General features: G+C 48.8%; 1 protein-coding gene across 1 annotated transcript in view; it reads right to left on the bottom strand.

The window, feature by feature from the left end:
* The window catches only part of CPNE9 (copine family member 9), a 1,803,250-nt gene that overhangs the window by 228,326 nt on the left and 1,552,738 nt on the right, over positions 1-22,186 (bottom strand). Inside the window, exons 16-17 of the mRNA XM_069643244.1 lie at positions 761-942; positions 148-275 (exon numbers count right to left, since the gene is read on the bottom strand). Coding sequence (XP_069499345.1) covers positions 148-275; positions 761-942 — 310 coding nt within the window. The remainder of the gene's footprint in view (positions 1-147; positions 276-760; positions 943-22,186) is intronic.

Below are 22,186 nucleotides of genomic sequence, written 5' to 3'. Positions count from 1 at the left end.
GCCCATTACCCGGATGCCTGTAAGATGAACCCCACTGACTGCATTTTCTGGGCCTTGCAAATACCCTTACATGCATTGCTCCGAAATCCCCCAATTCCCACCGACCCCTCTGTCCCACATAGATCACTTCTTCCATTCTCAACTCACCGGGCTACTTGATTGATGACCGGGGCAAAGTTGGTGGGTCCATACAACTGCACCGTCCGGAGGCTCTTAAAATATGCCTCCAGCACCCCCTGGATGCCGTCGCAGTTTGGGTTTTCAACGTCATTGTTCTGAAACACAGAATGAAATCTGATTAATAGGCTATCGTTGCGTGCTTGTCTTCACTTGATGCTAAAAGATGCCCCACTCCACATGGAGGTACGACACGCGTATCAAAGAGTTGAGTGTAGCGCTCTATTGCAGGTCTTATGAGTGCTAGCACCGATTCTCTGCTGACACCTTGTGTGATCTTCACGCGTTCAGCTTAATTTCCTGGGCCGCCATTACTCAACAGTCCAGTTGGGAGTGCACGGAAGCCCCAGAGATCCGTGCAAGGATGATAAACCACATTAAGAAGGAGCTCCTGTGGTCCATCAGTGACCCACATGTGAAGGCATTGGCATCATGTCATGCTATGTTACTCCCTTTATATACTGCGCCGAGCACTCGGATGCAGTATCTATCCTTGGACCAGCTGCACCCTTCTAATCCTGTTGGCACTCATACCTTGTCTCTATCCCCAATACCCCTCCTCCCTTCCCTCGTGCCTCCGTACCAGTGGGAATTCATGGGAGATCTTCCCCTCGGGCGGGATCTTGGCGCCAAAGCCGTATGCCGGGAAGAGTTTGTCGCTGTCGTAATCTTGGATGATCTCTCCCACTGCCTTGAGCGCCATGCCGTACGCGTTGAGCTGGTATGGGTTCATGTAGTGCAGTGAGGTGGGCTGCGATGGGTTACCTGCAGAGAGAGACGACACAATAAGAAGCCATATGTCCATCCATGTTGAAGGCTGTTTGGCCAACAAGCTTCGCTTCAGTTGTTATGTATTTTGGTCAGAGAGATCGATGCACCAGCGTGTAATTCCGGAAATTATTAGCACCTGTGAGAGCCAAACAATGATATTGGTCGAATCTCGGGCTGAATCCCATGATCAAAGCTAGCATTCCAATCAATCTCATGGCTGCTTCCCCCGCTGCGCCATCTTCTTTGGCACCCCGGGTTTTTGGATTCAAAACCTGGGGTGCTAACAGCAATAACACCCTGTGCTCGGGCCTATACCTCACCACCCAATCTGGCCCGCGGGATCGCATGCTATAGCATAATTGATCTTTCTAGCAGCTGGATAAACAAACCAAGTACCAGTGTTCTGAGGCAACAATGCTTGTTATTGGACCAATTCTCCAGGATTCCTGCAGATTGAGGATGCCCCAAGGTTACAAGCGAACCAGCACCCAGGATATGCCACTCCTACTCACAGTGCACACTCAGGGCAGGGAGAGGCGGGAGAGGCAGTTATAGATACATGGTGTATTTGGAGGGTTCGTTAATATTGGACAGCTAGGTTAGTAATATTCAACCTATACAGAAAGGCATCGACAGATCTGATTAGGAGCCTGGGCCTCTCTGTGCACCAGTAAACAGGTGGTGTTCATCATTAGAGATGGGGGCCTACGGGTTAGGGTGCTAGGGTGCTGATCACTTGTTAAAGCCAAATATCTCCAAGAAAGTTTCATTCTCATTGAACACGGATCCCAGCTTCCGCATCGAATGTTATATGCCACAGCTGACCCTTGTTTTCCAGAGCCGTCGCCAGAATTGTCGAACAAGAGGGACCTGAAGATAATGTAGTTGGGCCCTCCTCAGTGACATTAACATCTGTCAATGCCCACACAGTGCTGCTGAGTGGGAATTTACAGATCTTGGGTGGGCCTTGCCCGTTCTGGACTTACCCCCATCTACGCCTCTGTGTTTCCGGCTCTCACTTCACCGACCAAATACTTGTTGGTAATGACCTCTCTCCCATTTGACCATTTGTCCACCCGAACACCCTCGATTACATTTGTTAAAACTCCATCTAAAGAGATCCACTCTAAAGAAAGATTTTTTCGCCTTCTCCTCTTCATATTTTTGCTCAGATGTTGATGGTGTATCAGAGTAAATCTATAGAGCGCCCTCACTCTCCGCGGGCAGGGCTCACTTGTGCTGATAGATTGACATCAAGGATTCAAACACATGGCTACAAGTCTAAGCAAAGTCATGACTTGTCCTTCCTGGCATGGATAGCGCTGTCTTCGATGTAACGCTGTGCATGCCGGCTTGACAAAAAAGTGAAAATAGGAACATGCTCCAAAAGATCCGCTACAGCAGGAGTCTGCAACCTTAGGCTCTCCAGATGTTTCGGGCAACAGTTCCCATGATATCTGGCTATTAACTGTGATGGTTAGGGATCATGGGAGTTGTAGACAAAAACATCTGGAGAGCCAAAGGTTTCAGACCCCTGTGCTAAAGAGTACAACAGAGTCATCGGCAGGACCTTCAAGCCTCTGAAATGATCTCCTCGTTGCTTTCTCGATCATTCCTAACTTTTTACCATTTATGAAACTCTTAAAAGCCTGGCTGTCTGATCTTTCGTTTGGTTGAGAACGGCCAGGAGAAAAGGCCTCCTGTGCTCTTTGCAGCTCTTCGCTGCTCGTCTGCCGTTTGCCCCAAACATATGCCGCATCTGGAAGGTAAGAAGCACTACTCTTGCAAGCTTCTCTCTAACCCATGCTGTACCTCAAGGCGTCTCAGGTTACGCGCCCGTACTTTGCAAGCAGCCGTCAGCTCACAGCCCATCCCCACGAGCACCCGTAATGCCCGGCTATGCTCACGTACTGTACAACCCTCTCTACTTGCTAATAAGGCCAGGCTCCTCCGCACAACTTCAAAGCCCGCATCCACTACAAGTACTACCAATACAGCGGCCAACAAAGTACTTAACCCCTCATACCATTGTACTGCCTCCACACCAAATGTGATTCCGCATGTGCTCACCACCACTGAAAGTGAGCCCCCCAGTGTAAAATCTGTGATGTGCAACTCCCCAAACACCCACAGCGCAACCACCCCCTCCACCTCACCCCCTCTTCTCGTGAACCCCCCTCCAGCCACTACTGAACCCCACCTGAAATACGCCATGATTAACGCTAGGTCCATCAATGCCCACGCTCTAGACATCCACGACCTCCTAACCTCCCATGACCTAGATCTACTCATGATCTCAGAAACATGGCTCATGAGGCCTCCGGCCCGGTGCTCTCCCTCGCCCTACCCCCTGGCTATTCCATCACTAGACAAGATCGCCTCTCTAAAGGTGGAGGTGTAGCAATTATTGCCAGAGACTGACTCTCTATCAAAAAGGTAGAGAAATCCCTGCACAACAACAGCGACCACCTCCAAGTCAAAATAACCCTCTCTCCCCACTGCACCATTACTGTGCACATTTTATACCGCCCCCAGGCCCATCAGGAGACTTTCAAGCCTCTCTCATCCACCTCCTCTCTGACAACCTCAAAAAACAGTCTAAAGCTGTTCTCCTTGGGGATGTCAACCTAGGGCTCCGGGATAGTAAGGACGTAGCAGCCAAATCCCTTGACTCAGCCCTCAAGGCTCTAGGCTACAAGAACACCATCCTTAGCCCAACTCACACCCAGGGCAGAACGCTCGACTGGATCGCACAGCATGACTGCCCACTCATCATCACAGGAAACACTCCAACCCCATGGTCTGACCACCTCATCATCACCTTTAGCATCCTCACCACTAGCTCCCCTGCTGCCCCCTCACCTCAACCGCTCCCACCCTGCCACGTCAGAAGCTCCCGCCAGCTCACGAAGGAAAGACTACTGCCCTTCCTCAAAGGTCCAGCCTTCAGACCACCTTTTTCTTCAGACCCAGAAACACTCGCAACAACCTATGATGCTGCCATCAAAGCAGCTATCAACTCCATTCCCCCTCTCAAACCTCGCAAATCTAAGCCCACTACCCACTCCAACTCTTGGTTCACCCCTGAACTCCTCACACTCCGCAACGAGAAAAAAGCTGCACTCACACAGTGGCAAACGTCCCACTCTGACAAAGATAAGATGATCTTTAAAGCCCTATCCACCGAATACAAAAAGGCAATCATCCAAGCAAAGGCCAAATCTTTTGAATCCAGAATCTCGGAAGCCAAATCTAGCACAAAAGAAACCTTCGCCATTTTCAGGGAGCTCGAGACATCCACTCGCGCCCCCCAGAATTTCACCAAAGACAAAGACTTGTGTGATGAAATACAAACGGCCATGCAAACCAAATTAAGCCTCCTCAAAAACAAAATACGAACCACCAAACAGGCCTTCCTAGTAAGCATATACCTTTCACACCACCTACCCCTAACCCCCCCTACCCTTCTCCTTCAAACCCATTCAGGAAAAAGACATCATCAACATAATGAGGAACATCAACCCCTGTAACTGGAAAGGTGATGCATGCCCAGCCTCCATTATCAAAGACTGCACGGAAACGCTAGCTCCCGTCCTAACAGCCTTTGTGAATGCCTCCTTTACCACAGGGAAAGTCCCCGCCTCCCTCAAGGAAGCTTGGGTCCGCTCTCTTTTAAAAAAGCCAACTCTCGACCCCACCTCCCCCAACAACTACAGACCCATCACCACTGTCCCATTCCTCCTCAAAATATTGGACAAACCAGCCTACCTGCAGGTCCAGCACTTCATTGAAGAAAACAAACTCCTTGGACTCCGCCAATCTGGTTTCCGCCCCAGACACGGGACCGAAACCGCCCTACTTGACCTGAAAAACCAGATGGACGATGCTAAAGACATAGGTAAACCAGCACTTCTGCTACTCCTTGACCTAACTGCGGCCTTCGACCTCGTGGATCATGGCGTCCTATGCCACCACCTTTCCTCCACTGCCAAATTCTCCCCAGAGGCCACAGCATGGATCACCTCCTTCTTACAAGACAGAACCATGCAAGTATTCTCTGACCTAGCCGCCGCATCACCAACCATTATACTCTGTGGGGTGCCCCAAGGTCCTGCCTCTCCCCCACCCTATATAACATCTTCACACGACCCCTCTTCCTCATCCTCGACGTTATGGGCATCTCCTACACCAACTACGCCGACGATACTCAGATCCTCCTCACCCTCACTGGTAACTACGACACCGACTCCCTGACCCTCAACAACCTCTACAACACCATCCAAGCCTGGATGGCAGACAACGGACTAAGCCTTAACTCTGACAAGACGAAACTCCTCCTGGTAGGATCCCCGACACACTAAAAAATCTAGATGCCCAATTCAATCACTTCACCATTGACTCCATTAAAATTCCTGTCTCAGATTCTGTCAAAACTCTGGGAGTCTACCTGGATTCCAGCCTATCCATGGATAGACAAGTCAACGCAATAGCCTCCGCAGCTGCATATCATGCCAAACTAATCAACCCAGTCAAACCCTTTCTCTCCAAAGAGAACTGCACCAACATAGCCAGAGCCATCACCAGCTCTAGGCTAGACTACTGCAACGTACTCTTTCTAGAGACCTCCAATAAAAACTTAGAGAGACTACAAGTCATACAGAACAATGCTCTCCGGGCAGCCCAAGGCATTGCTAAAAGAAAACACATTTCTGAGGCCAGAAAACTAGCCCACTGGCTCCCAATAAAGGAAAGGATCGTATTCAAAGCCCTGACACTGACCCACAAGTGCATTCACCTCACTGCTCCTGCATACCTCTCACAAAGGATCCACCCTGTCTCCACTACCAGGCCAATCAGATCACCGTATACCAACATGCTCTCTGTGCCACTAGTAAAAAGAGCCAGAGCGGGCGGATCCAGCTTCCCTTATCTCGCACCCACTCACTGGAATGCCTTACCTCCCACTATCCAAGGTGAGGCCTCCCTCACCACCTTCCGCAAAACTCTGAAAACTACCCTCTTCACATAAGGCCCGACACACCAGCATGAATACTTATCATATAAGTTGTAATATATGACCAAATGCAATATCTGTAACAACAGTATGACGTTTTGTAGTATTCATAATGTGTCAACAACCGCTTTCATGCCTGTACCCTGTAACTAAGTTATTGCAAGTAACAGCGCCTCAATGCACCTGGGCTGCTTGCGCGCTATATAAATATAAATACTTACTGCGTTAACTGCGTTAGCCGGTCAAGTGGCACAGCGAGTAGAGCGCCCGCTTTGACACCCGTGCAGAGCCTGTTAACGCAGGTTCGAATCCCGGCGGGGCCAAACTCAGCCTTTCATCCTTCCGAGGTCGATAAATGAGCACCACACACCGTGGGTAATAATAAGCAGCGCTCAGATACCTGAGGGTTTGTAGCGCTATATAAAAGCCTAATTATTATTATTATTATAAATAAAAAATAAATTAAAAAAAAACTTGCTTAAATGTGATATTTTCTGCTCCTACACATTAGGCATTAGTACTAATAGCTTATCGATATGCATAGATGGACCCGCATGCTTGAGTGCAGTACTGATAGATTATAGATATACATAGATGGACCCGCATGCGTGAGTGCAGTACAAATACATTATTGATCTGCATAGCTGGACTTGTAAACTTGTGCACAGTACTGTTGGCTTATCGATATACATAGATGGACCTGCACACTTGAGTGCAGGACCGATAGCTTATCGATATACATAGATGGACCTGCACACTTGTGCACAGTACTGTTGGCTTATCGATATACATAGATGGACCTGCACACTTGAGTGCAGGACCGATAGCTTATCGATATACATAGATGGACCTGCACACTTGTGCACAGTACTGTTGGCTTATCGATATACATAGATGGACCTGCACACTTGAGTGCAGGACCGATAGCTTATCGATATACATAGATGGACCTGCACACTTGTGCACAGTACTGTTGGCTTATCGATATACATAGATGGACCTGGACACTTGAGTGCAGGACCGATAGCTTATCGATATACATAGATGGACCTGCACACTTGTGCACAGTACTGTTAGCTTATTGATATACAGAGCTGGACCTGCAAACTTGAGTGCAGGACCGATAGATTATCAATAAACGTAGATACGTGGATTGACCTGCACACTTGAATGCAGGACTGCTAGATTATCGATATACGTAGATGGACCTGCACACTTGAGTGCAGGACCGATAGCTTGTTGATATACGTAGATGGACCTGCACACTTGAGTGCAGGACCAATAGATTATCGATATACGTAGATGGACCTGCACGCTTGAGTGCAGTACCGATAGATTATCGATAAACATAGATGGACCTGCACGCTTGAGTACAGTACCGATAAATTATCGATAAACATAGATGAACCTGCACGCTTGAGTGCAGTACCGATAGATTATCGATAAACATAGATGGACCTGCATGCTTGAGTGCAGTACCGATTGATCATCAATATACATGGATGGACCTGTACGCTTGAGTGCAGTACCGATCGATCATCGATATACATAGAAGGACTTGCACGCTTGAGTGCAGTACCGATCGATCATCGATGTACATGGATGGACCTGTACGCTTGAGTGCAGTACCAATCAATCATCGCTATACATAGAAGGACCTGCACGCTTGGGTGCAGTACTGATATATTATCGATATACATAGGTGGACCTGCACACTTGAGTGCAGTACCGATCGATCATCAATATACATGGATGGACCGGTACGCTTGTGTGCAGTACCGATAGATTATCAATATACATAGATGGACCTGCACGCTTGAGTGCACTACCGTTCGATCATCGATATGCATAGATGGACCTGCACGCTTGAGTGCAGGAGTGATAGATTATCGATATACATAAATAGACCTGCACGATTGAGTGCAGTACCGATAGCTTATCGATATGCATAGACGAACCTGCACGACTGAGTGTATTACCGATAGCTTATCGATATGCATAGGTGTACCTACACGCTTGAGTGCAGTACCGATAGATCATCGATATGCATGGATGGACCTGCATGCTTGAGTGCAGTACCGATGAATCATCGATATGCATGGATGGACCTGCACGCTTGAGTGCAGTACCGATGGATCATCGATATGCTAGGATGGACCTACACGCCTGAGTGCAGTACCGATGGATCATCGATATGCTAGGATGGACCTGCACGCCTAAGTGCAGTACTGATGGATCATCGATATGCATGGACGGACCTGCACGCCTGAGTGCAGGACTGTCATGATCTCTGCTTCCAAGAGGTCAGGGTTTTCCCAACTCCGTTGGAAGCAGATCCATAACCCAGGTTCCGAGTGCCAACCAGTCCCAATTGGGACCTTTTGGACCCAGTCCTGGCGCCAGTGGCACCAGGCTCATAAATATGCCCAGTCCCAGCGCTGGAAGCGCCGGGCTCATAATGCTTGGGTGGACTTACCTTCAGCAGACCATGCTGCTTACTTGCCTGCCAGTTGAGCCTCTGATCCTCTTCTGTTTGGAACTACTTTTCCTGTTGGGTGGGGCTGGAGCCACTCCCTAGATTCAGAACACTGGAACTCTTCTGGAAGGCAGGAACTCTTTTCTTACCAGGAACTCTTTTCTTACTTAGGTGTGGCTGTGGAAGGAGACACCTAAGCACTACAGGAGGCTATTTAAACCACACCCGGTGGATGAATCTTGCTTTGCGTTATTCTGCAACCTCTGCAGCAGAACGCTCATCGTGTCTTCTGCATCCGGTCCTGGGCCTAAGGAAAAAGGCTTACCATCCTGAATCCAGTCTTCAGCAACACCTATAAAGACAAGAAAGAACAGGTTAGCATTTCGGCATCTGAAAGGCAAAGGCTTACCATCCTGAATCCAGTCTTCAGCAACACCTATAAAGACAAGAAAGAACAGGTTAGCATTCCGGCATCTGAAAGGCAAAGGCTTACCTACTCTTCGGCGCTGCATCCCGCATCTGAAAGACAAAACAAGGTGCGTTTAAAGATATTGGGGAACTTTAATACTCACGTGCCATGACTCCTTTCCACATCTAATCCAGTGGGTATTCCGGCACCCTGCAGCCGCTCCGAACTCGTACCTGAAAAATAAAAAGACAGTTAGAGCGCATAGTGAAGCAGGCAACAAGCGCTTACTTACGTGCTTCCAGGCGCTTCTATTCATCACACGGGCTCCATCTTCAACTCACTTCAGCCCGTCATCCGCCATCGCCGGAACCCTGCAAAACAAGAGACATCATTACTAAAGACTTTAAAGACATTTGAATGACTCGAAACTTACCGTTCATGCAGTAAACGACGGACAGCAGTCCTCTGAAGTCAAGAGGCCTGCGCTACCTATCCAGTGAAGAAACTGGTTACAGCTCCCTGCCCCGAGGCAGATGGAGAGCTCGGCATTCACTTACCTAAGGTGAGAGCGTTAACCTTTGGGGGTCTACAGGAGAGGAGAAGAGGAAAGAGATAGGGACACCCCAATAACCCCAGTTCATTAACCCCATATTTTCTATCTGCAGACATCTTACTCTACACGTCAGGCATACAGTGCACAGAGGTCCAGCCCAAAGAGCCAACCGGGTGCTACACATCACCTTTGAAGATACGGTAGTCGCCCAGTCAAGACCGGCGCCTCTGCGAGAATCAGGTGAGCGTTACAGAACGCAAAGCCTACCGCAAAACTCTCGCCCAGGCGCTATGGAAACCTCGGATACTGACCCCCTAGCCCGGTTACTTGGGGAACTAAGGGCAGAAGTGCATGCAGCTCGTCAGGAAACGAATGCTCTAAGAAGGGAACTAATTATTTCCAAGGAGAGAACAGACAATCTTGCTAGACAAGTGCTACAGTCACAAGCCGGACAGACCCCGTTACCCGCATCAGGGGCAAATCTTCCTTCAACATCCTCTATGAATCCAGTGCAGATCAACCTACCTGGGAATGTACCTCTGGCTCCGCCCGAACGATTTTCTGGTGACCCAAAGAGGTTTGCAGTATTTATCAATCAGTGCCGGTTGCACTTCTTATGCCGGCCATCAGCCTTTCCAACTGATCAAGCAAAAGTAGCTTTTGTACTTTCGTACCTTAGTGGCAATGCGGCAGACTGGTCGATCCCTCTAGTTAATCAAGATGATCCGGTTCTCCATGATTTTCAAGCCTTTCAGCTTAGTATGGAAAAACTGTTCGCAAGACATTCACAGGGGCAGGCCTTGGACAATGAGCTTCTTTCATTGCGACAGGGTAATCAAGACCTTTTGGCTTATATTGCATCTTTCAATAGGCTAATAGTGGAAACTCAATGGCCTGAGGACAAAAGGATTACGCTGTTTTATAGAGGTCTACGTGGAGAGCTCAAAGACGTTTTAGCCCAAGTAGTGAATCCCCCACAAGACTGTTCGGATTATATAGACTTGGTCGTTCAAATAGATCACAGGCTGCAGAACAGGAAGGCCGATCGTTCCAAGTTTGATGCTCGAGTATTTTCCAAACCGCCAACTCCTTCCAAAGGAGTAGACTCCGGGGAACCCATGCAAATAGGGGGTCTGAAAGGTCCTCTAACACAAAGGGAGCGGGAAAGGAGGAAACAGTTGCAATTATGCCTATATTGCGGAAACTCAGGGCACTTTCTTCGAGACTGTCCGGTGAAACCTGCCAAGAAGGCAGTAGGAGCTGCAGTTACCAAAGTTACAAACTCTGAGCAGGGAAACGACCTCGCCCGACAAGAATAGAGGTCCTCTTGCCGAGCGTGAAAACCAGTTCCGTGACCTCGCATTTCGTGATACCTATGGTCCTCATTAGCCCTGATAATCCGGATCGATTACATGCAATTGAAGCTTACGTTGACAGCGGTGCCATCGGCAATTATGTGGATCATGAAATGGTTCTGAGGATGAATCTAACTCTTTGTCCCAAGGCTGTAAAGGACGTCATTACTACGGTGGATGGTACGGAGATAGCCTCCGGGCCAGTAACGCATACCACTCAAGAGGTGACGCTAGTAAGTCAAGATGGACACCATGAGAAGATCGTGTTCGATGTGATCAAGGCCCCTCAGTTTCAGATTATTCTAGGAATACCTTGGTTAGAGAAACACAATCCTCTGATCGATTGGCGAGCAAGAACGGTCCAGTTTCCAGAATGTGTCTCTACTTGTCACCCTCCACCTGGTGTTGCACTGGCCGCAATTTCTTCAGAGACTCCCCAGTTACCTCCCGAATACCTAGAATACCAAGATGTTTTCCGAAAGGATCAGGCTAACTCTCTACCTCCTCATAGGTCTTATGACTGCCAGATAGACCTGATACCTGGATCTACTCCTCCTTGTAGTAGAATTTATGCCCTCACCGAGCCTGAGAACCTTCACCTTCGACAATACCTGGATCAATACCTGGCAAATGGGTTTATTCGTCCTTCCAAGTCCCCTGCTTCTTCAGCTTTGTTCTTCGTTCCAAAAAAGGAAGGAGACCTTAGAACTTGTATCGATTATCGCTCCCTGAACCAGATCACCGTTAAGAATAGATATCCGTTACCTTTGATCCCTGAACTCCTGGACCAAGTCAGAAAAGCATGCATATATACAAAGCTGGATCTTAGAGGAGCTTACCACTTGGTACGAGTAAAAGAGGGTGATGAATGGAAGACGGCCTTCCGCACCAAGTATGGGCTATTTGAATATCAGGTCATGCCCTTCGGACTTTGCAATGCCCCGGCCGCCTTCAATATTTTATGAACGATGTCCTCAGAGAGCTCATAGATGTATGTGTTGTTGTTTACATTGACGACATCCTCGTTTATTCTTCATCGGAATCTGAACATCGGAAACACGTGAAAATGGTCCTCGAAAGATTGCGTCAACACAAACTTTTCGCTAAGTTGGAAAAATGTGTTTTCAACGTGACTGAAGTTGAATTCTTGGGATTCATATTATCACCTGGCGGAGTGCGTATGGATTCAAAGAAGGTCGATGCAGTTCTCAAATGGCCATCACCATCCTCCGTAAAAGGTGTGCAAAGCATGTTAGGCTTCGCTAACTTTTACCGCAGGTTTATGCCCGAATTCTCTCGAATAGTCCAGCCCATCACTGCCTTGTTAAAGAAAAACAAACGTTTTGAATGGTCTACCGAGGCGGAACAAGCTTTCCAGGATTTGAAGACTAAATTTATCTCTGCACCAATCTTAAAACACCCTCGCCCCGAACTCCCCTACATCGTGGAAACTGATGCTTCAAGCCTTGCCATGGGGGCAGTTCTATCACAAAAGGACCCGGTAACCAATCAGTTGCATCCCGTGGCATTTTGGTCCCGCAAATTCTCGCCTCCTGAAAACAATTACACGATTACTGACAAGGAACTTCTGGCTATCAAGTCTGCCTTTAAGGCTTGGCGGCATTATCTGCTGGGGGCCCGACACACTGTTACTGTGATTACGGATCACCGAAACCTGCAATATTTGAAGACCGCAAAAGCCCAATCCTCTAGACAACTCCATTGGGCATTATTCTTTGCCGAGTTTGACTTCATAATTACCTATCGACCTGGTACAAAGAACGGTAAAGCCGATGCCCTTTCTCGGATGGGAGTGGAAGAACACTTGGTCAACCCTAAACCTGTACCAATCATTCCCGAACAAAGAATTCTGGGTGTAATCGCCACAGAATCCATAGAGGAAGTTAAGGATAAAGCCAGGCAACTTGTAACTCCAGCAGACATACAGAATTGGCATCTGCAGGGAAAGGACTTTGCAGTAAAGGACAACTTATTGTATTTCCAAGAACGATTATACCTACCCAGCACAGATTTACAGAAAAAAGTAATCTCTTGTTATCACGACTCTTTAATGGAAGGTCATCCCGGTATAGCCAAGACCTCAGAAAAGATCAAGCGCTACTTCTGGTGGCCGTCTTGGAAAAAAGATATCAGAGACTTTATAATGTCCTGTGGAGTATGCGCCCAAAACAAGAGTCAAAAGGAAAGACCAGCAGGCCTCTTACACCCTATTGACATCCCACCTCGCCCTTGGCATACGCTTTCTATGGACTTCATCACCGATCTACCTCCATGCTCCGGATACAACACGATTCTAGTAATCGTGGACTTATTCTCCAAGATGGCGCATTTCATTCCGCTCAAAGGCTTGCCAACAGCAGCAACTCTGGCCCGGGAATTTCTCGAAAACATCGTCCGACTGCACGGTTTTCCTTCGGTTCTAATTTCGGATCGAGGTAGTCAATTTATTTCTCATTTTTGGCGAAGTTGCTGTCGGTCGGCTCAAATTGATGTGAGACTATCGACCAGTCACCACCCTCAGACCGACGGACAAACCGAGAGGACCAATCAAACTCTGGAACAGTATTTACGCTGCATGCTGCAACAAACTGAAAAAACTTGGAAAGATATCCTTTGGATAGCCGAGTATGCCTACAATAACTCTGTCCATTCGGGAACTGGGAAAACCCCGTTTTTTCTTTTGTACGGCAGTCACCCTCGAACCTCGGAGTTGGATCCCCTCCAAGATCTTGAAACACCAGCAGTAGACTACCTGCATTCTACAATCACCCAAGCCTTTAAGGAAGCTGTTTCTCACCTTCAAAGGGCTAAAGAACAATACAAGAAAGGAGCAGATCAACATCGGAAGGAAGCCCCTCACTATCAAGTAGGGGATCAAGTCTGGTTATCCACCAAATATCTATCTCTAAAAGGGCCACGCACATTCAACCCAAGATACCTTGGTCCCTATTCCATCACTACCATAGTAAACCCAGTAGCGGTCAAGTTGGACTTGCCCCCGCACATGAAGATACATCCGGTCTTCCACGTCTCTCTATTAAAACCCGTGCAACCTCAAACCCGACTAACCAAATCTCCAAAACCTATCCTAGTGGATGGAGAACTCGAGTTTGAAGTCAAAAGCATTCTGGACTCCAAGATCTCCAAATCTAAACTATTCTACCTAATTGACTGGAAAGGCTACGGCCCCCAAGAGAGATCCTGGGAACCTGCTGAATATGTCCACGCTCCTCGCCTAATCAAAAGATTTCACCGAACATTTCCTGACAAGCCAAAACCCCCGGAGAAGCCCGGTTTGGGAGGGGCCTTGAGGGGGGGTACAGTCATGATCTCTGCTTCCAAGAGGTCAGGGTTTTCCCAACTCCGTTGGAAGCAGATCCATAACCCAGGTTCCGAGTGCCAACCAGTCCCAATTGGGACCTTTTGGACCCAGTCCTGGCGCCAGTGGCACCAGGCTCATAAATATGCCCAGTCCCAGCGCTGGAAGCGCCGGGCTCATAATGCTTGGGTGGACTTACCTTCAGCAGACCATGCTGCTTACTTGCCTGCCAGTTGAGCCTCTGATCCTCTTCTGTTTGGAACTACTTTTCCTGTTGGGTGGGGCTGGAGCCACTCCCTAGATTCAGAACACTGGAACTCTTCTGGAAGGCAGGAACTCTTTTCTTACCAGGAACTCTTTTCTTACTTAGGCGTGGCTGTGGAAGGAGACACCTAAGCACTACAGGAGGCTATTTAAACCACACCCGGTGGATGAATCTTGCTTTGCGTTATTCTGCAACCTCTGCAGCAGAACGCTCATTGTGTCTTCTGCATCCGGTCCTGGGCCTAAGGAAAAAGGCTTACCATCCTGAATCCAGTCTTCAGCAACACCTATAAAGACAAGAAAGAACAGGTTAGCATTTCGGCATCTGAAAGGCAAAGGCTTACCATCCTGAATCCAGTCTTCAGCAACACCTATAAAGACAAGAAAGAACAGGTTAGCATTCCGGCATCTGAAAGGCAAAGGCTTACCTACTCTTCGGCGCTGCATCCCGCATCTGAAAGACAAAACAAGGTGCGTTTAAAGACATTGGGGAACTTTAATACTCACGTGCCATGACTCCTTTCCACATCTAATCCAGTGGGTATTTCGGCACCCTGCAGCCGCTCCGAACTCGTACCTGCAAAATAAAAAGACAGTTAGAGCGCATAGTGAAGCAGGCAACAAGCGCTTACTTACGTGCTTCCAGGCGCTTCTATTCATCACACGGGCTCCATCTTCAACTCACTTCAGCCCGTCATCCGCCATCGCCGGAACCCTGCAAAACAAGAGACATCATTACTAAAGACTTTAAAGACATTTGAATGACTCGAAACTTACCGTTCGTGCAGTAAACGACGGACAGCAGTCCTCTGAAGTCAAGAGGCCTGCGCTACCTATCCAGTGAAGAAACTGGTTACAGCACCCTGCCCCGAGGCAGATGGAGAGCTCGGCATTCAATTACCTAAGGTGAGAGCGTTAACCTTTGGGGGTCTACAGGAGAGGAGAAGAGGAAAGAGATAGGGACACCCCAATAACCCCAGTTCATTAACCCCATATTTTCTATCTGCAGACATCTTACTCTACACGTCAGGCATACAGTGCACAGAGGTCCAGCCCAAAGAGCCAACCGGGTGCTACACATCACCTTTGAAGATACGGTAGTCGCCCAGTCAAGACCGGCGCCTCTGCGAGAATCAGGTGAGCGTTACAAGGACCGATCAGTCATCGATATACATAGATGGACCTGCACGCCTGAGTGCAGTGCTGATCGATCATCGATATACATAGATGGACCTGCCCGCTTGTGCAGTGCAGTTCGATCATCGATATACCTAGATGAACCTGCACGCTTGAGTTCAGTGCTGCTAGCTCATCGATATACATAGATGGACCTGAACGCTTGAGTGCACCACTGTTTGATCATCGATATACATAGATGGACCTGCACGCTTGAGTTCAGTGCCGATAGATCATCGATATATATAGGTGGACCTGCACGCTTGAGTGCAGTACCGATAGATCATCGATATAGCTAGATGGACCTGCACGCTTGAGTGCAGTACCGATAGATTATGGATAACTAGCTTAAAGACATACACAGATGGACCTGCATCCTACTTCATGGTGACGGAGCAAGGGAGGGGCCAAAGAAAAGTTTATCATTATAAAAGGTTTACGGAGAACCTTCAGTGGGTGTTCTGGGTCACAGGGTCACTTGTGTCGCTATTCTGGTTTTAATATGCACTCTGATTCAGTCTTTCCCTGCTGAGTCAGCAGTGACAGATGTCCTGCAGGCACGAGACATGTCTGCCCCTCCATCACCTGCCAGATGTGTGTTACTCTAAAGGGGTCATTAGATGAAATGATGTTATGTTATGCAATCTTATAGCGCACACTATCGCCCGAAGGCATCAGTGCCCTTCTAAACGGTAAGTGATTATCTGCGTCTCAGACCTGTGGGGAGCCCGTTCCACAGTCTACTCCCTGCATAGGAGAAGGCACGCTCGCCAATACGGTCTTCAGTGTCCTTCTAAACGGTAAGTGATTATCCGCGTCTCAGACCTGTGGGGAGCCCGTTCCACAGTCTACTCCCTGCATAGGAGAAGGCACGCTCGCCAATACGGTCTTTAGTGTCCTTCTAAACGGTAAGTGATTATCCGCGTCTCAGACCTGTGGGGAGCCCGTTCCACAGTCTACTCCCTGCATAGGAGAAGGCACGCTCGCCAATACGGTCTTCAGTGCCCTTCTAAATGGTAAGTGATTATCCGCGTCTCAGACCTGTGGGGAGCCCGTTCCACAGTCTACTCCCTGCATAGGAGAAGGCACGCTCGCCAATACGGTCTTCAGTGCCCTTCTAAACGGTAAGTGATTATCCGCGTCTCAGACCTGTGGGGAGCCCGTTCCACAGTCTACTCCCTGCATAGGAGAAGGCACGCTCGCCAATACGGTCTTCAGTGCCCTTCTAAACGGTAAGTGATTATCCGCGTCTCAGACCTGTGGGGAGCCCCTTCCACAGTCTACTCCCTGCATAGGAGAAGGCACGCTCGCCAATACGGTCTTCAGTGCCCTTCTAAACGGTAAGTGATTATCCGCGTCTCAGACCTGTGGGGAGCCCGTTCCACAGTCTACTCCCTGCATAGGAGAAGGCAGGCTCGCCAATACGGGCAAGGCGGATTTTGGGGAAGACCACTAAGTTTGCCTCACAGGAGCGGAGAACCCTAGCCGGAATGTAAGATGAGAATTTGTCCTGCAAAAATTCCAGACCCTGCCTAGAGAGACCACTATGCACCAGGCACAGATCCCACTAGAAAGAGCTTAAACGCGATAGGCCTAATTTAAAATGGGCTGAGAGGGACATCTAGACGTAAATGCGAGGCGTAATACGTTTATGCCCCCAATTCACTCTCTGTCCCATTTTGATGCTGACAGACGCCATCCGGGGGAGGGGAGGAGTAATGAGCGGAGATAAGATCTCGGTCGTGCTGATCTTCTCCTTGTCGTGTAAGTACTTCCTTTCATTCCTGCATGAGAATTTCAAGCAGGTGCAAAACAAATAGATTTCTATGTAATCCTCCTCAATTATGCACCAGCCAAACCGGGCAGATTCCAGAGGAATCCATTAGCAAACACTGTTTCCAAGGCATTCTTGCAGTTGGAGTTCGCTTCTCCATGAGAGTAAAAGCAAGGTTTCCTCGCTTTTGCCCTCTCCTTGTTCACACCGCCTCGTCAACCTGTGGATTCGCATGCAGGTGGCCCCCAGCACATAACTGCTAACACTGGCGCCCCCCGCCCCCTGCCCAAATCCACTTCACAGGTTTCATGAAATTACACAGAATGTGGGAGCTTCCTACAAAACATACAGTGAAATGACGATGCACACACTGTGAGTAAATCAACCATTGGCACGGTGGGTGTACGCTCGCCTGGTTTTAATTTTTTTTAATTAAATGGAATGATATGATATGATAAGTTATTTATAACGTGCCTGTACACAAGTGATTCTAGGTGCTACAAGATAACGGAGGGAGATAGAGGGAATACAAGACAAACGATCTTACTAGTGCTTGCGACATTCAGTTCATGCAAGTGCAGGGAAGAGGGAGAGGAGAAGTGCCAGGGCGAGGGACGGGGGAAGTGCAGGCAGGACAGCGAAGCTGGCTCAGGGTAAGTACAGGGGTAGAGAGGACTGTAGGGTTACAGATACAGCCTCTAAGTGTACGGTATGCCCGGAGGCAGTGCAGGTACTACTGGCCATGGGAGAGCCTGGTATCCATCATGGTTCTGAGGATAGCCGGGCAACCAGTCAGTGCAGAGGAACAGGAGATCAGAAAGGTAGAGGAAGAGAGAAAGCAGAAGCGAAAAGGAAGGTCTTGAGCTGCTTCCGGAACCTGAGGTGGTCCTGCTCAATGGGGCAGGGAGGCCATTGCAGAGGGAGGCCCCTGTAGAGGAGAGATATTTACCACCCAGTCTCTGTTTGGAGAAGCGTCTGACCTTCAGAGAGTTGGAGGCAGCAGAGCAAAGGGCTCTAGAAGGAAGATGTTTAGGAAGAGAAAGTTGGATGTAGTGCGGTCCCCAGAAAGAATTGTGAATAATGCAGAGGGTCTTGAACTTGTTCCTTGCAGCCACCGGGAGCCAGTGGACAGACATCAGGGCTGGAGAGATACAATTCCTGGGCTTGAGGCCAAGGACAAATCTCACAGTCCTGTTCTGGATTAGTTCCAGAGGACGGAGAGTAGAGGAAGGCAGGTTGAGCTGCAGTAGTCCAGCCTAGAGAGAACCAGGGCTCTGGAGACATTGAGCTTCTGGGAGAAGGTGAGAAAAGGACGAATGCCTCTGAGGAGGTGCAGCTGGTAGTGGGACTTCTTGGAGCCGTCTGTGATGTGAGGAGTGATGGAGAGACCGTCTGTGATGTGAGGAGTGAAGGAGAGAGTGGAATCGAAGATGACCCCAAGATTTTTTGCCACAGAGAAAGGTGAAGGGAGAGGGCACAAGAAGGGCAGCCAAAGTGAGAGGGAAAGCCGGGAGCAGGGGTCCCAATGAGGAGGATCGTGTCTTGCTGGTATTGAGACAGAGATCATTGGAGGAGCACCATTCCTGAATCGCGGATAGACAGGGATGATGGGGAGAGGAGTAGAGGCATAGGGGAGCCAAAAGGAGAGCTGGGTGTCATCTGCATAACACTGATAGTTAGAGGGGAAGGCAGAAATGCAATAGGCCAGGGGGGCCACATAGGTGTTGAAAAGCCAAGGTGAAAGGTTGGAGCCCCGGGTAACTCCACATGTGGAAAGAGCAGTGGTCGAGAGAAATGTCCCCAATTGGACCTGAGAGGGGTGGTCCAGGAGGAAGGAGGTCAAACATACAAGAGCCTGTACCGTGATCCCCATGTTCTCACTTAGACGATTGATCAGGGTGGCATGATTGACCATATCAAAAGCAGAGGATAGATCAAGGATGATGAGGACAGAAGGAAGGCTAGAGTCAGGATTAGAGAACAGATATTCACGGGTGTTCAGGAGATCAGTTTCCATGCCACTGGCTGCTCTGAAGCCAGACTGATGGTCATGGAGACAACCCACAGATTCAGTCTGGAGAGTGAGCTGTGAGATGGCAGCTTTTCCAGGAGTTTGCCCAGGAAAGGGGTGATAGAGATTGCGCAGTAGTTGCAGGACAGGAAGGATCTGCGGAAGGTTTTTTCAGGAGGGCGTGCACAGGTGAGTACTTCAGTGGCAAAAGAGTGATTGCAGAAATATGCCAAGGCTGGTGCAAGGGTGTCGATTTGATCCTTGAATGTTCTGGAGAAGCAGAGCAGCACCTGCTTGGATGACACTTTCATAGAACGGACTTATCTTGGAACGTCATCAGGAATGATTACAGCAAAGGAGGACAATGGAGGAGGAGCAGGAGAGGCAGCCCAAAGGGGGCCAGGAGAGGTAGAGGGTGAGGAGGATGGATAAAGAGAGGAGCGAGAGAAGAGGATGTCCTGAGTTTTAGTGGTGAAGTGAGAAGCCAGAGCCGTGCAAAGGGTTTGGGAGAAAGCAGGAGAGGTAGAGATTGCAGCAGGATTGGCCCGCTCCTTGCTGATTTTGAAGAGTTCTGCTATGTTGTTCGAGGTCGCAGAGACAAAGGCTTCGATGTGAGCTCTCTTCTTAGACAGGGCAGAGAGTCGGTATTGCCTTTGGAGCAGGCGACAGGCCAGTTTGTCAGAGGATGATTGTAGACCAACCTCAGGAAAATGTGTGTGGCTAATCTGCACACATTTTCCTATGCTCACACCACAACAAATGTATAGACCCTACTCTGGGTGGTCACCGTCTACAGGCACAGTCTGCCCTGTCATATTTAGTTGGAATGTGACAGCAAGGAGTACACCATGTCAGCCATCTCCAGGAATGGGAGGACCAAGCTTCCCCCAGACTTGGCCAGCCTGATTAACTAACAAAGTTTCCATGGATCCGCCCGCCTCTTTTGTTAGGCCCTGAAGCTGGTGGCAGCGATTAACATACCAATTAGAGGGTACTTAAAACAGGCCCACATGGATACTGGCTGTAGAGGTTAACAAAGGAAACAGGAAACCCACAAACATTTCATATGTAATTGTGTCACCCTGAAGCCAGCTTCCACCCTCAGTATCAATGACATTGCACTGTCATGTCAGCGATTGTGGGCCTCATTATGAGGTGGGCGCAAACGGATACCAGGCACCATTAAAGATATCAGTGCCGGTAATTCCTTTGCGTCCTATTCCAAGGTCCCTTAGCAGGTCCCTTCCTTAACGCCTGGTTTTACCAGGCGTTATGGACGGGGCCCGTTAAGGGACTTCAGAGCTAAGAACGGTACCGCAATTTGCAGTACCGTTATTGGTGCCTTCCCATTGAGCCCTATAGAGGCTGAAATTGGAATGGGGAATGGCTTTTTCAATGGGCACTTACCGGTCCCGCAAAGGTCGGAATAGACCGGTAAGTCCCCATTGAACGAGGGCGGACTCGGTACCGGTATTGGAGGTAGTCATGGCGCTAATAGCGCCATGACTACCTCCAACCTCGTAATGAGGCCCTCTGTGTTTACAGTAATCCACCCCAGAAGGAAGATCCGTTTCCGAAGGTATGCAAATATGGTTTGCAGGAGCCAGAGAGCCTGGTCTCATGCAGCTTCAAGGGAGACCTGCCAATTTAATCAGAATCCACAGATAGAGCAATTAACCAGAAAGACTCTTGGATCAACCACAGTTAGGGAGATGGGACTTAGTATCAGAAGTTTTCACCCCCTTACCTTTCCTGTTGCAAAGTACTCTGGTTCTGACCTCGTGCATACATGAGATTGTTGGAAGAGACCCCAGGATTGGTTCATTAAGTTAGGCTTAGCCTTAAACAATCACTGTGGTCCACTTGGCTATAAAAGAGGGATGAGACCCTCTTTTAGCAGATCATATGAAGGCTTCCCTCTCCCAAACATCCCTCAGGCAACAGAGGGAGATCCGGAACTCACGAGGACCCTCTAGCTACTCCAGAACTGGTACCCAGCCAGCACGCAGCGTGCCCTGCTAGGCTCTACAGCAAGCTTCCTACATAGGAAGTGCCAGAAGGTCTCTGAACAAAGGACAAGTCCGTTGCCTGCCACACTCGCCTCAGATTTGACCCGTCCGCCTTAAAGGATGACCCACAACCACTGAAGACGAATGGAGAAGTGCCTCGAAGAACATCTATCGATATCCACCATAAAGGACATTTTCTAGCCAGTTGTGTTCCTCGAGATGCAACCGATTACAGTGTTGACCGCTGTGCTTCACAACCGCCAATAAGCACTGAGACAACAATTCCTGACCCTGAACCGCCGTGCAGGCCGGCTTGCAGCCGTTCATCCAGGTACACTCAACAAACCGTCTTGCCGCCTGACACCCGCAGCTGACTCCCATCTTTAAGTCTGTTTGAGAAGCCTGAAAACCACCCTGAAGCCGATTCGATCCTGTCAAGCACCAGGAACACCTACAACACAAGGTTAATTATTGTTCCGTCCCCCTGGTCCTTCTCGGAAAGCCCCTAGAGGCATATTAAGACCCATTGCTCCCTTTGTGCTGAACCAAAGTAAACTTAAACTGTTGTGATTACTAACCATACCAACTACCCTCCTGTCAGTATCCAGAGTGCATCCCTGACAGCCCCTTTTATCATTGGGTAATTGTATTTTGGCTGTGTTGCAACTAACCAATGATACACAACCTTGCAGAGATAAGCCTGCTGTTCCGTCCACGTTACCAAAATTGGACAAGGAGGTTTATAATTTTCTGGTTATTCCAATCTGTTCAGATCCCTTCTGGTGTATTAGAGGTGTGGGGCTGATTGATGATTTAGAAACAGATGTTCACCCCTGGACCCCTGAAACCCAGGAAGT

The sequence above is a fragment of the Ambystoma mexicanum genome, chromosome 2p (genome assembly GCF_040938575.1).
Source record: "Ambystoma mexicanum isolate Mex_15411 chromosome 2p, UKY_AmexF1_1, whole genome shotgun sequence".
Lineage (NCBI taxonomy): Eukaryota > Metazoa > Chordata > Amphibia > Caudata > Ambystomatidae > Ambystoma > Ambystoma mexicanum.
The sequence above is the reverse complement of the archived record's forward strand: the minus strand, read 5'-3'. Positions and strand labels throughout refer to the sequence as shown.